The following is a 13681-nucleotide window of genomic DNA, read 5'->3' on the forward strand; positions in this document are numbered from 1 at the left end:
AAACACTGAACGTCATGGGAAGCCATTCCTGCCTGTGGCCATCAAACTTTACAACTCCTCCCTCGGAGTGTCAGACACCCTGAGCCAATAGGCAGGTCCTGGACTTTCCACGGCATGACTAAGTTATTATTATTTAATTATTTATGGGTTTATGTTGCAATATTTTTTCACTATTCTTGGTGGTGCGGCTGTAACGAAATCCAATTTCCCTCGGGATCAATAAAGTATGTCTGTCTGTCTGTAAATATTGTAATTAATCTCGTATACACCACTTCTGCTGGCAGCTTGTTCCACACTCTCACCACCCTCTGAATGAAGAAGTTCCTCTCATATTCCCTTTAAATAATTCATCTTTCACTCTTAATCCATGAGCTCTAATTCTGGTCTCACCTAGCCTCAGTGGAAAAAGCCTGCTTGCACTTACCCTATCTATACCCCTCATAACTTTGTAAACGTCTATCAAACATCCCCTCAATCTTCTAAGTTCTAAGGAATAAAGTCCTAACCTATTCAAACTTTCCCCCTAACTCAGGTCCTCAAGTCCTGGCAACATCCTGGTAAATTTTCTCTGCATTCTTTCAATCTTATTTGATAATAAGTAACATATTTTGATAATAAATTTACTTTGAACTTTGAAGAAAATTTAAGAGACACAGAAACTTTGAACAGACACTTTCAAGCCTTCAAACCTATTCCATTCTTTAGTAACACAAAATGCTGGCAGAACTCAGCAGGCCAGACAGTACCTATGGGAGGAGGTAGTGACGACATTTCCAGCCGAAACCCTTCATCAGGAGTGAAGTAACATGGGATGGTGGATGAAGTAGGGAGCTGCGAAGTGATAGGCTGGAGCAGGCATGGGCAAACTACAGCCCGGGGGCCATATGCGGCCCGTTAAGCTTTTTAATCCAGCCCGCAGAACTTGATGAAATTATATTAATAAACCTTGTTAACGTTTTTTCCACGCAATTCTGGCGTTTTCCCAATAGATGACGCACTCTATTTACATTGACCTTTGTTGAGGTGCAGCATATTACTCCACATTTGCGCTTTATTCTTTGTTCGGCTCGACCTATTTGTGTGAACAGGTGTTCAGCATCATGAACATCAACAAAGCCAGCCACAGATCCAAGATAACTGACCAACACCTCAGATCCATCCTGAGAATGGCCACAACAAAACTAAATCCAGACTTTGATGCGCTGGCTAAAAAGGGAGACCAACAACACTGTTCCCACTGAAATTAAAAATAAGTTTCTTCGTTGTGTTACGTAAAAAATGCATTTGAAAATGTTTTTTTCAATAAGCCTTACATGTTACATGTCATTTCTGTTAAGTGATGGACATGAGTAGTGCGCAGGTGCACGTACGTTCTCAAAATAAAAAAATGCGCTCCAGATCAAATAACGCGCTCCAGATACTGGCGCGCTGTCACTGTTCTGTCATTGTGCTGGTCGTTGTTGAGTTTTGGCACAGGGGACAATTGAATAAGAAGGTACAGGACAAGTAGACCTGCATCTCCTACCGGTTTTGAAATAAAGACAGTCAGGAGGAGAGTGATGATGATAATATCTTGAAGGATAACAGAATTTTCAGTGCTTTAAAATAATAACTGTTACTATTAAAAAAGCTGTATTTTATTCATTTAATTTTCAGTGTTTTAAAAGTCATTTCAATAAATAACTAAATACCATGGGACTTCAAAGACAGATATTTTGTTGTAATCCATTTGTTCATTTTCAATTGAAATTAAAGCACATGTTTTCTACATATCCCATGATATTTTATTTTCTCTTATGAGGTGCATTACCAAAACACTCCGTCCATCTGCTCCTGGTCCGGCCCCCCTGTCAAATTTTAGAACCCTTTGTGGCCCACAAGTCAAAAAGTTTGCCCACCCCTGGGCTGGAGGGAAATGGACTGGGGGAAGGTGGAGAATTATGGGAAGTAGGGCTGGGGGGAGATTATAGTGAGGTGGGAAAAAAGAGAAAGAGAACCAGACTAAAATAATAGGTAGGGATGGGGGTAAGGGGGGGGGGCAGGGGTATCAACGGAGGTCTGTGCATGGATGTAAAGGACTAAAAGACATTTTTAATAAATACTGATCCAATTACATTCATACCCTGTCGAATCTTTACTCTAAGCAGAGTAAACTCTAAGAGTTATTTGCCTGCAAAAATGAATTGTTTCCATTGAGTTTTAACTTTTTAAGAAATTTATATGTTAACTCTGCAGCCCCACCTACTGGCCAAGCAAGGTTAGCCAACAAATATTAAATCCAAAACACAACAGATTCTGCGGATCTCTCAAATTACTGTTAATTGTATCAGAGTTAGTCTTAACTATTTAGTCCCCGTTATAGATGCTGCCATACTTGCTAAGCTCATGCAGTATCTTGTAAATATTAAATCCAAATGCTTTTCTAACCTCTAATTTGAAACTTTGCACTATAAAAGGCCGGCAGGTGGCGTAGTAGCATCAGCGCTGGACTTCGGGGTGAGAGGTCCCAAGCTCAAATCCGGCTGGCTCCCTTGCATGCTCTCCATCCGTGCCTGGGTTGAGTGTCAAGCTAACAACTCGACCGTGTAAAAAAAAACCTGGAGAGGGATGGGTTCCGCCAGGTTTCAGATGCCCAAGACACACTGTACGATGAGCATAAAGCTTGTCATGACAGTGCCCTGATGACTCCACCAGGAGTTAAGGGCACACACACACAAATAAAAATGGGGTATACCTTTCATATGTAGTCTAGGAGTGGGAGTTCACACTGTAGCTCAAATAACCCCTTAAGCCTATTCTGCCATTTAGTAAGATCACGACCAAGCCGATTATAACCATTTTCCCCTTTCACCCCATTTGCTCATCAGGAAGTGACGCATGTATTGCTTCCTCCAGTTGCTCATTCCACATGCCCACCATCTTGTGTGAAAACAGTTGCCCCTGGAGCCCCCTTTAAACCTTTCTCCTCTCACCTTAAATCAATGACCCCTACCCTGGGAAAGAGCATGAACCTTCACCTCATCATCTCTCATGATTTTATATACCTCTATAAAGGTCACCTCATCTTCCTCTGCTCCAGCTGTTGGTATTGGTGTCACACTGTCGTGTTATCTGTGTCACATGCACCAAGATATAATGAAAAGCTTATCTTGCATACTGTTGATACAGATCAAATCTTTACACAGTTCACTGAGGTAAAACAACAACAGAATGCAGAATAAAGTTTAACAGTTGTAGAGAAACTGTAGTGTCATAGTGGTTAGCGCAATGCTTTACAGTGCCAGTGACCTGGGTTCATTTCCCACCACTGTTTGTAGGAGTTTCTAAGTTCTCCCTGTGGGTTTCCGCCCACAATCCAAGACAAACCAGTTGGCAAACTAATTTGTCATTGTAAATTGTCCTGTGATCCGTCTAGGGTCAAATTGGGGGCTGCTGGGTGGCATGGCTCAAAGGGCTGGAAGGACCTACTTCTATGCTGTATCTCAATAAATAAATCAAACAACGAAGAGCAACAGAAAGATCATGATATAACAAGGGAGATTGCGGTTAAGATCTATTGTGTTGTTAAAGAAGCCTATTCAAGAGCCTGATAAAAGCAAGACAGAAACTGTCCTTGACTCCGGTGGTATGTACTTTCAGGCTTTTGAATCTTCTGCCCAAAAGGTCTGGTGTAGGTCCCCGGCCAATCCAGTCTTTACTGCAGATTGTCCAAACTTCTGGTGCCAATTTAACCTGCCCACAACTTCCAACTATAACTCATATGTTTTATCTGGAATGTGCAAGGAAATCAGAGCACCAGGACAAATTCCACACGGTCATGTACAAACTCTTTGTAGACAGCGGTGGGAATCAAAACCCAGTATTACGGCAGGTGCTGAAAAACATTGCACGAACCACTACGCTATCATCGCTGGTTTTAGATTCTAGATTCTGATAAACTTAATTTTAGAATTCAAGATAATAGTTACAAAATTATCTTGACAGGTATTCAGAAAGTTTTATTCCCCTCTGTCATCAGGTTTTGGAACAGTCAATAAAACCATGAACACCCTCATTATTCCTTTTACTTGCAAAGTTTGGTTAATTTGTAATTTATACTACTTTTATAACTTTGCAGAGTACTGCTGCCAGAATATACATCATATAAGACAGTGATAATAACCTGATTTTGAGGAATTGAACCTGAGCCTCTGGATCTCAGTATGGGCCTTTGGATTGCTTACCGAGTGACTTTAATGATTATCTTTGCAAGTGTGCTTATGTTCTCTTCAGACAAGGAAGTATCCCAGTAATTATTTAGGTTAGATTTCTTACCAACTACCTTATTAGTGGGCCCATGTTTTTAAACTGCTTTCTCACCATCTTTCTCCATCAGCCACTCCACCCAACAATGTCCATCTCTCTCAATCGTGCTCAAGACAAAACACCTTACCTGGTAAATACTGGGAGCTGGGACTGAATGACCTGGACACGGACAATGACCAGAAGAAGTGTGCTGAGCATCAGAAAAATAAGCTTGATGAGAGTTTGGAGCACCCACGGTGGTAGATGGCCTTTTCCTTGGACCAGATGAACCACGATCTCTCTTAGAACTTGCAGAGTGAACTGAAAAAGATCACAGATTAAAGCACAATCTTTAACATTGCAAGAGCACTTAATAGGGAAAAAAAATCAACTCCTCTGGTGGTCCCCTTGTGCCTCGACACAATTAATTCCAGCAAGTTGTGGAACATGAAGCTTTGGGTCTAGATGTTGTAAGGAAAAAGTTAAAATTTGATTCCTCCTTGCTACATGCCAAAATAAAACAGACCACGTGAGTTTTCTCTGGTTTCTTCAGTTACCTCCTCTTTCCAAAGGCACATGGGTGAGGGTTAGTGACATGCCGGCATGCTATGTTGGCACTGGAAGCGTGGCAAAACTTGAGGGTTACCTAGCACAACCTTTGCTGATTTGAAATGATGCAAAATGACACATTTTACTGTATATTTTGATGTACTTGTGACAAATGAAGCTACAGTACTGTGCTCATATATTATAGCTAGCATGCCTAAGCCTTTTGCACAATACTGTAATAACTTTATGTATTGCACTGTACTGCTGCTGCAAAACAAAAAAATCATGACACATGTGAGTGATGATAACCACAATTCTGATATGGGTCTCTATTGTGGGCTGAGAGTGGAAAGGGGGCAGGCAGAGGCAAATCATGGTTGGGAAAAGGCAAAGGGAGAGGGGAGGGAGCAGGAAGCAACAGAGAGACATTCTGCAATGATCGATAAACCAATTGTTCGGAATCATTTGACTTGCCTGGTGTCTCAAGGCTGGGCGTGTCTGCACCTGCACCACCCCCTGCTCCTGGCACTCCTCTGCCATCTGTCCCACACCCCTGCCATACAGAGTTCCACCTGTGCCATTCCTAACATCCTTTGCCCACCAGATGTACAAACTCACTTTCCGCTCTACGTTAACAAATACAGCACTGTGCAGAAGTCTTAGGCACCATAGTTACCATATGTGCCCAAGACTTTTACAAACTGTATATTAAAAAAATGGAAATTTGAAAGATTAAATTGTGTCAGCCTGGAATATGGGGATCACCTGGAAATGTGCATAAATGCGCATCCTTGAGATTAGATAGCAGTGAAGAATGTTTTCTTCCTTACAGAATTGTTTGTCTAGGCCAAGGTTCGCGAGAGAGAAAAGATGATGCAACTGGTACCACTAAAGAATGGAAAGGTACTGGTATAAAAGCTATGCTAGAGTACTTAAGAGATTTTGAAGGGCATAAAAAGGGCCACTTTCTTTGTGCGAATGGGAATTTTCTCTTAGACTGGTTCATGATTAGTGCTAAGAGTTAGAAGTAGAGATGAGGCAGAGAGGAGGCTGTGTGAAACGTTGCTGGATCCATGGTTCCCTCCAGCATTGTACAGGTCACTCATTAAGCAGATGATCCTCCTGGATTGACCACAACCGAAAACAGCTGTGAAGTAAAATAAGCTGTCCAGAGAGATGTAGACGCAACAGTCAGGAACTCTTCCCAGTCCAAGTCAGGGTTTCTTTGTCCGCTGAAGGCAGTGTCAGAAGATCTGACCACACTCCAGGTTTGGAATAGTTTATTTAACACTTTCTGAGATCAAAGAAAACCTTCTCTGACAGATGGTGGGAAAGGATGTGTCTGTTTGTCACATGTGTGAACTGACCTTCCCATGAGTGCCAGGAGTTAGAACTTTGAGTACATGGAGAGAGTTGCTCTCTTTGGAGAAAATATTTGATTTATATATTCAAAATAATGAAATATTTAAAAGTGGAAATAAGAAATTGCTTCCTGTGAGAGAAAGATTAATAAGCAAATGTCAGATTCCAGGTGATTGGATAAAAAATTAGAAGCAACAAGAGGAAAAGCTTTTTCACACTGAATTATCGGGATCAATTTTTCATTATGACAGTGACCCCTGAACAATCCCACCGCCTAGCTGAAAAATGGGCAAGAGACCCAGCCAACGTCCAGTCATCCTCCCAATCTCCTGACTGTTCTTTCACTGATTACCATCCTATCTGCCAATGAAAATACTTCCCTACAATCAACAATCTGCTGGAGGAACTCAGTGGTTTGAGCAGCATCTATGAGGAAAAAGGAAATGCTAACATTATGGGTCAATCCCCTGTATCAGGACTGAAGGAGAAGGAAGATAGCCAGTATAAAGAGAAGAGGGGAGTGGTGAGATAGGAACCCAGGGTGATAAACAGTACCACAAAAGCTATCAGAAATAGAATCTGAAAAAAGTTTGGATCTGATCAACATTCACCCGGGAGATTACTTAATGCAACACACACAAAGTGCTGGAGGAACTCAGCAGGTCTTGCAGCATCTACAGTAATGAATAAACAGTTGACATTTCAGGCCAAGACTCTTTATCAGGGGAAGGAGGAGGTGGTGGGGGGAGAAGGTGGAAGAGTACAAGCTAGAAGGTGATGGGTGAATCCAGGTGGGTGGGAGGGGGGTGACCAAATTAGAAGCTGGGAGGTCATGGGTGGAAAAGGCCAAGTGCTAGAGAAGTAGGAATCTGACAGGAGATAAGAGTTGACCATGGGAGAAAGAGAAGGAAGAGGGGTACCAAGGGAAGGTTATAGGCAGGTGAGAGAAGAATAGGCCTGAGTACCTGAAGAAGAATTAATGAGGAAAGATTACCAAAAGTTAGAGAAATCAATGTTTATGCCATCAGGTTGGAGGCTTCTGAGACTGAATGCAAGGTATTGCTCCTCCAACTTGAAAGTAGCATCACTGTGGTAATGGTGGACTAGTATGCCAGAATAGGAAAGGGGATTGAAATTGAAATGGTTGGCCACTGGGAAACCCTGCATTTTGTGGGTGGAACGAAGGTGCTCTAGAAGCAGTCCCCAAACCACATCAGGTCTCATCAATGTAGAGGAGGCCACATCAGGAGCACTGAACACAGATGACCCCAACAAATTCACAGGTGAAGTGTTCCCTTACTTGGAAGGACTGTTTGGGACCATTATTACTATTTTTTTTCAGCTCAAGCAGGTAAAACCTGAACTACAGGCATAGCCACGCACTCTCATTTGTCAATTGCTAGGAATTTCCGGACTATTCTGATGTTTAGTATTGTGGTTTTCTGAAGATTTACATAGATATTATTGCATAGCCCTAATTGTTTAATGCTATTATGTAGTGCCTTTGGGATTACACTAGTTGTAGATATTGCTACTGGGACAATGTATAGCCTGTTCATGTTCCATAGTCTTTCAATTTCCTTTTTAAATTTAGCATATTTCTGTATATTTAAATATTTAGCATATTTAACTTACTGATTTATGTATACTATGTGTGTTTGTAATGGCTACATCTATTAAATAAGTTTTTCTTGTTTGTTTATCCTGTAATATTATATTCAGACAGTCATTATGGATTGTCCTATCTGTAATAACTGATCAGTCATAATATAATTTGTGGTATTCTGACTCTAAATCAGACTTGTATTTATAGTAAATTATTAATATTATTTAATTGTTTACTAAGTCAGAGTTCAGCATCTGCAGTGTTGTGTCTCCGGTCCACTATCGAGCACCTTCTCTCTGACAACCGCGAAGGGCTAGCTGGTGCTCCTGGTGGCCATCGATTTCAATTTGACTCCAATCTGATGGCATGAACCTTCACTTCTCCAACTTCCAGTAATTACTCCCCTTCCCTCCTCCTCCATTTTTTCATTCTCTATTTTGGTTACCCTCTCACCCCTTCTCTTCATCTCCTCAATACACTGCTCTGGTTTCCCTTCTCCTTTCTTCCATGGTCCATTGTAGTAGATTTCTTCTTCAGTCTTTACCTTTTCCACCCTTCACCTCCCAGATTCTTACTTCCTCTCCCTCCCCCATCCACCCACCTTTCCCCTCACCTGGTCCCACCTATCACCTGCCAACTGTACTCCTTCCTTCCCTTTACCTTCTTATTCTGGTTTCTAGCCCCTTCCTTTACAGTCCTGATAAAGGGTCTCAGCCTGAGTTGTTGATTGTTTATTCCCTTCCAGAGATGCTGCTCGACCTGCTGAATTCCTCCAGTAATTTGTCTTGAGTGATGCTCTACAATATATGTTAAGAAAACCACCATAAGCATGCACCATGAGGAACTAGAATTCTATCAAAATAAGCAATACATTTACATTTTATTACTTACCCCTTGGGCAACAAAGATTTCATACACGAAGCATATGCCAATGACCGTAATTCCCTGTTCTTTGCACAATGTTGCAGCAGCAACTAAAATTATAGTAACCACAATGGGTGTCCACACTGCAAGCAGAAAGAAAAAAAACTTCTATTATCTCATTCTATCTAATCAGTCCCCAGGGTACATGCCAGATTGTCAATGGTAAAGACTTCACAACTTCAAGATCTGCAAAAACTCTTCACAGCCAATTAAGTCATCAGTGTTGCAATGAAGATATTGAGATAAACAATTGCACAAAGCAAAATGCCATAAACAGCTATGAAATAGTTTACCAGATATTCTCAGCAGGTCAGCCAGCACCTCTATAGAGAGGAATAAACAGTTGTTGCTTTGGGCCAGTCCCGATGAAATGCCTTGGTTCAAAACGTTGACTGATATTCAAAGTAAAATTATTTATTATCAATACTTGTACATGACACCATATGCAGTGCCACCCTGAAATTTATTTTCTTGTGGCATTCACAGTAGAACAGTGAAATCTCCCTCCATACTTGCTGCCTGACTTGCTGAGTTTCTCCAGCATTTTGTGTGTGTTACTCAAGAAATCTCGCATCTGCAGAATCTCATGCCTATGCCAGAAAGTAACCTGTTCTGTGAAGCCCAACACATGCTCAGGAAGAGCACCAAATTCTCAATGTGATCATGGGCATTCCTTCAAATTATATCTCCCAACACATTTATCACTTGATCTCTCTAGTCCCAAGAAAAATATCCAGATCTTTCTGGAACATATTTGTTATTTTGCTTCAGCTGCTTTCTGTGGTTCACAACTGCAGAAAAGGAAATTTTTTACCTCAGTTTTAAATGGCTTAACCCTTATCTTTGGACATTATCTATCTATTGGGAACTTCTTCCTACATGGGAAGAATAGATCAAATATCTTAATTCTGTTCCTATGCTTTATGGTCTTGAATATAATCTGATTTACCAGGCTCTGTTATCTGCTGGTCTGGATGAGTGCAGCTCCAACAACTGAAGGAACTGGACACTATTCAGGTTAAGGCAGACTGCCTGACTGGCACCCATCAAACACTCAAAACTTTGATGCAAAGGTTAAAAAAAGGTTCACAGGTTCATTTACTATCAAAGCAGGTATCCGTATACAACTCTGAATTTTGTCTTCTCCATGTAGGCACAAAACAAAAAAAGAACATGCAAGTCATTCAGAGAGAAACATCAAACCCACTCCCACCACTCACACAAAACGGAACAGGAACATCCAACCCCAAAAAACAACCCCTTGCCCCGCACAAAAAAAAACACTAACAGAACACAACAGAACATCAACCCACAAACACCCTCCCCTCGTAAAATATGGAAAAGGAACAGGTGATAAAAAAACACAGAATATAAAATCGTAAGTCTGAACAAGTTGATAAATGCAATAGTCCAATCCATAAACCCAGAACAATGATACCATCCTCCAGTATCACCACCAGCACAAGGTTATTGGCATAGAGCCCTCTATGCAAAAATGGGCCTTTCGGCCCATCTAGTACATGCGTAACCACTACTCTGCCTAGTTCCATCACCCCGCACCTGGTTCAAATCCCTCCAAACCCCTCTCATCCATGTACTTATCCAACTTCTCTTAAATATAGAAATCAAACCTGCATCCACCACTTCTGCTGGCAGCTCATTTCACACTCAAACCACTCTCTGAGTAAAGATCTCCTTCACATTCCCCTTAAATATTTCTCCTTTTACCCTTAACCCTGGTTCTAGTCTTATCCAACCTCAGAGGAAAAGCATGTTTGCATTTACCATATCTCAACTGTTCATAATTGTGTATTCCTCTACTAGTCCGTGCCACAGGACCCCAAATTTGGGCCACCGGTACCAACTGGGGAGAATAATTCTTATAGTGATTTTTTGACACCGTATACACCCCTAGTGCTAGAAAATATGTGTTAGCGTTGTAATGGTGGTAGCTTTCCGTCACAACAATAGAGAGCTATCTGCATTCTGGATATCATACATTGACATGGTAGAGAACTTAGTACTTGGGCTTTGGCGTGCCTCTCGTGAGGGGTCTGGGAGTTGCACCTCCATGCTATAAGAACCATGATCCCATGGTGCTTTGCCTATGATAAGATGAATTATACCAGGTACCTGTCCCCTTACTTTGCTCAGATGATGAACCTCCCAGAGAAGAATCCTTCTGTGTATGAGGCCTTCAAGACAGGCCAATTCTCAATGCAGCTGTCAAGTAACAGCCCCTTTGTGCAGATCCCTGTTGACCAGGCTATTGAAGCCACAGTGAACAAAGACACACAGACTCCTGGAGGCACATCACGGTTCAGACTGAATGCTTGAGCTATTGAGTGCTACTACATAACAGTTGAGCACCACAGTGCATTCCTGGGACAGTTATGATTATTAGTAAGTTATGAAAGTATGGAAAACAAAGTATGGAAGGTAGTCTTTGATTAAATATATTCACTTTACAAACAAATGGGGCCTAGGTTATGGCCGTGTGGAACCCCACATTTGAATTATTGTACTGTAATTCTATATGCTATGACAAAAGCTTAAGATTGTTTTGATTTGATACAACAATATGGAAAATATCATGACATAGATAAAACTCCAGAAATCTCTCCAAATGAGGTTTTTTACTTTTTTTTTGGGGGGGGTAACATTTTCTGCTGTACTGATGTTAATATGGAATATATACAAAAAGCAATTATTTATTTGAATTCCTGAACTCAAAGTTGGATGTGGCAAAGTTGTTTTCCATGGTGGGGGAGTCTAGCACGAGAGGACATAACTTGAGGATTGTAGGGCGCCCATTCAGAACAGAGATGCGGAAATTTTTTTTAGCCAGAGAATGGTGAATCTATGGAATTTGTTGCCATGGGTGGCAGTGGAGGCCAAGTCATTGGGTGTATTTAAGGCAGAGATTGATAGGTATCTGAGTAGTCAGGGCATCAAAGGTTATGTGTGATAGCATTGCACTGGTAGTAGCCTTATGTGTGCTATCATGCGTTTTATTACTGTCCTAAAATAAGCATTTCTGAAAAGTGGCCTGTATATATTTGTATGTATGTGTGTGTGTATATATATTCAACCTAGTGATATTTTGTCATCAGTGACAAGGCGAGAGAATGCCACTGATCAGTAGAAGGCAGGGGAATGGGACTAAAGGGGAGATTGGATCAGCTCATGATGAAATGGCGGAGCAGACTCGATGGGCCGAATGGCCAACTTCTGCTCCTTTGTCTTATGGTCTGAATAAATTCTCTACAACTCTATGTGATTATATATGTCCTAGGGTTTTTATTGACTTTTCCAAAATAAACAACAAACAAGTATTTTTCTAAAAATGAAATGATTCACTCTACTGAAATACTGAAATTGGACACAGTACTGTGAGTGCCACCAATGACATAGTTTTCACTGTTGAGGGATCACTGATGACAAAATATCACTAGGTTGAATATATATACAGGCCACTTTTCAGAAATGCTTATTTTAGGGCAGTGTTATAAAACTCATGATAGCACACATAAGGCTACCACCAGTGCAATGCCATCACATATTTTGTAACTCAACAGATGTATTCCTTGCCAAAATCACTATGAGCATTATTCCCCTCAGATGGTCCGGCCAACCCTGCTGGCTCACAGACTATACCAAATCTCCCCTTAATCGCCTGTGTTCAAATAAAGTTCTAACCTATTCAGCCTTTTCTTATATAGTAAGTCAGTTCCTCAAGTTCTGGCAAGATCCTTGTAATTCTTTTTCTGCACTCTTTCAATCTTATTGATAGTGTTCCTGTACATAGGTGAACAAAATTGCACATAATACTCCAAATTTGGCCTCAGCAACATCTTATACAACTTTAGCAAATCCTCTCTACTCCTATACTTAATACTTTAATTTATGAAGGTCAATCTAGCAAAAGTTCTCTTTAAGATCCTTTCTACCTGTGACACTACTTCCAGGGAATTATGGATCTGTATTCCCGGATCCCTCTGTTCTATTGCACTCCTTGCCACAATGCTTCTATTAGAATAGTAAATACACTTTAAAAGAGTTTCCTTAAGCCAACTGTTTTGGGTACCGGAAGGATTCATATCATTGCAGGGTTTTTTTGTACAATGAAGGTTTAAGTGACCATGATTAGGTTAATTCCATTTAAGAGCTGGCACTGTACAGCAAATGGCAACCTCTTGCCATACTATTTCGAGACTGTGCTCTCTGGTCCTAGACTCCCCCACTATACGAAACATCCTCTCCACATCCACTCCAGCTTTGCTTTACAATATTTACTAGGTTTCAATAAGATTTCCCCTCATTTACGAAACTCCAGCAGGTATGGGCCCCAGAGCCATCAAATGCTCCTCATACATTAACCATTCCATTCCTAGGATAATTCTTATAAACTTTCTCTGGATCCTCTCTAATGCCAGCAACCCTTTTTTAGATAAGGGGCCCAAAACTACTCACAATAGTCCAATTATTTTACAGAATTCTATGGATAGTAGAATAGTACCTACTGAATGGAAAAGAACCTCACTATTTACACAAGGGAGAGAGAAAATAAGTAATAAACAAGGATTGTTTATAAGTAAGAGAATGGGATTGACGAGATAGTTCTGAGATCTAGCACAGTGGGCTGAATAGCCATTTATACTCTCAGAAATGCAAAATTAATTAAATGGGATCCAGTTAAAACTTGCAAAACACTGACTTATAATACATACAAAATCCTGGAGGAACTCAGTAGTCAAGCAGCATCCATGGAAAGGAATAAAAAGTTGATGTTTCAGGCCGAGACCCTTCATCAGGACTGGAAAGAAGCCAAAATAAGGTGAAGGAAGGTGAGGAAGGGGAAGGAGGACAAGCTCGCACGTGATAGAGGAGACCAGCGAATGAGGAAGGGGTATGAAGTGAGAAGCTGGGAGGTGATATGACAAATAAACAGACTAA

General features: G+C 41.0%; 1 protein-coding gene across 4 annotated transcripts in view; it reads right to left on the reverse strand.

Moving 5' to 3' along the window:
• The window catches only part of tmtc3 (transmembrane O-mannosyltransferase targeting cadherins 3), a 135825-nt gene that overhangs the window by 74596 nt on the left and 47548 nt on the right, over nucleotides 1–13681 (reverse strand). For 3 of the 4 annotated variants that reach the window (XM_059977647.1, XM_059977648.1, XM_059977646.1), the window contains exons 5-6: nucleotides 8693–8808; nucleotides 4433–4605 (exon numbers count right to left, since the gene is read on the reverse strand). In XM_059977647.1, the coding sequence (XP_059833630.1) occupies nucleotides 4433–4605; nucleotides 8693–8808 (289 nt within the window). Of the gene's footprint in view, nucleotides 1–4432; nucleotides 4606–8461; nucleotides 8599–8692; nucleotides 8809–13681 lie in introns of those variants that run through there. The other variant, XM_059977649.1, reaches the window with a different exon arrangement.

The sequence above is a fragment of the Hypanus sabinus genome, chromosome 8 (assembly GCF_030144855.1).
Source record: "Hypanus sabinus isolate sHypSab1 chromosome 8, sHypSab1.hap1, whole genome shotgun sequence".
NCBI classification, from domain to species: domain Eukaryota; kingdom Metazoa; phylum Chordata; class Chondrichthyes; order Myliobatiformes; family Dasyatidae; genus Hypanus; species Hypanus sabinus.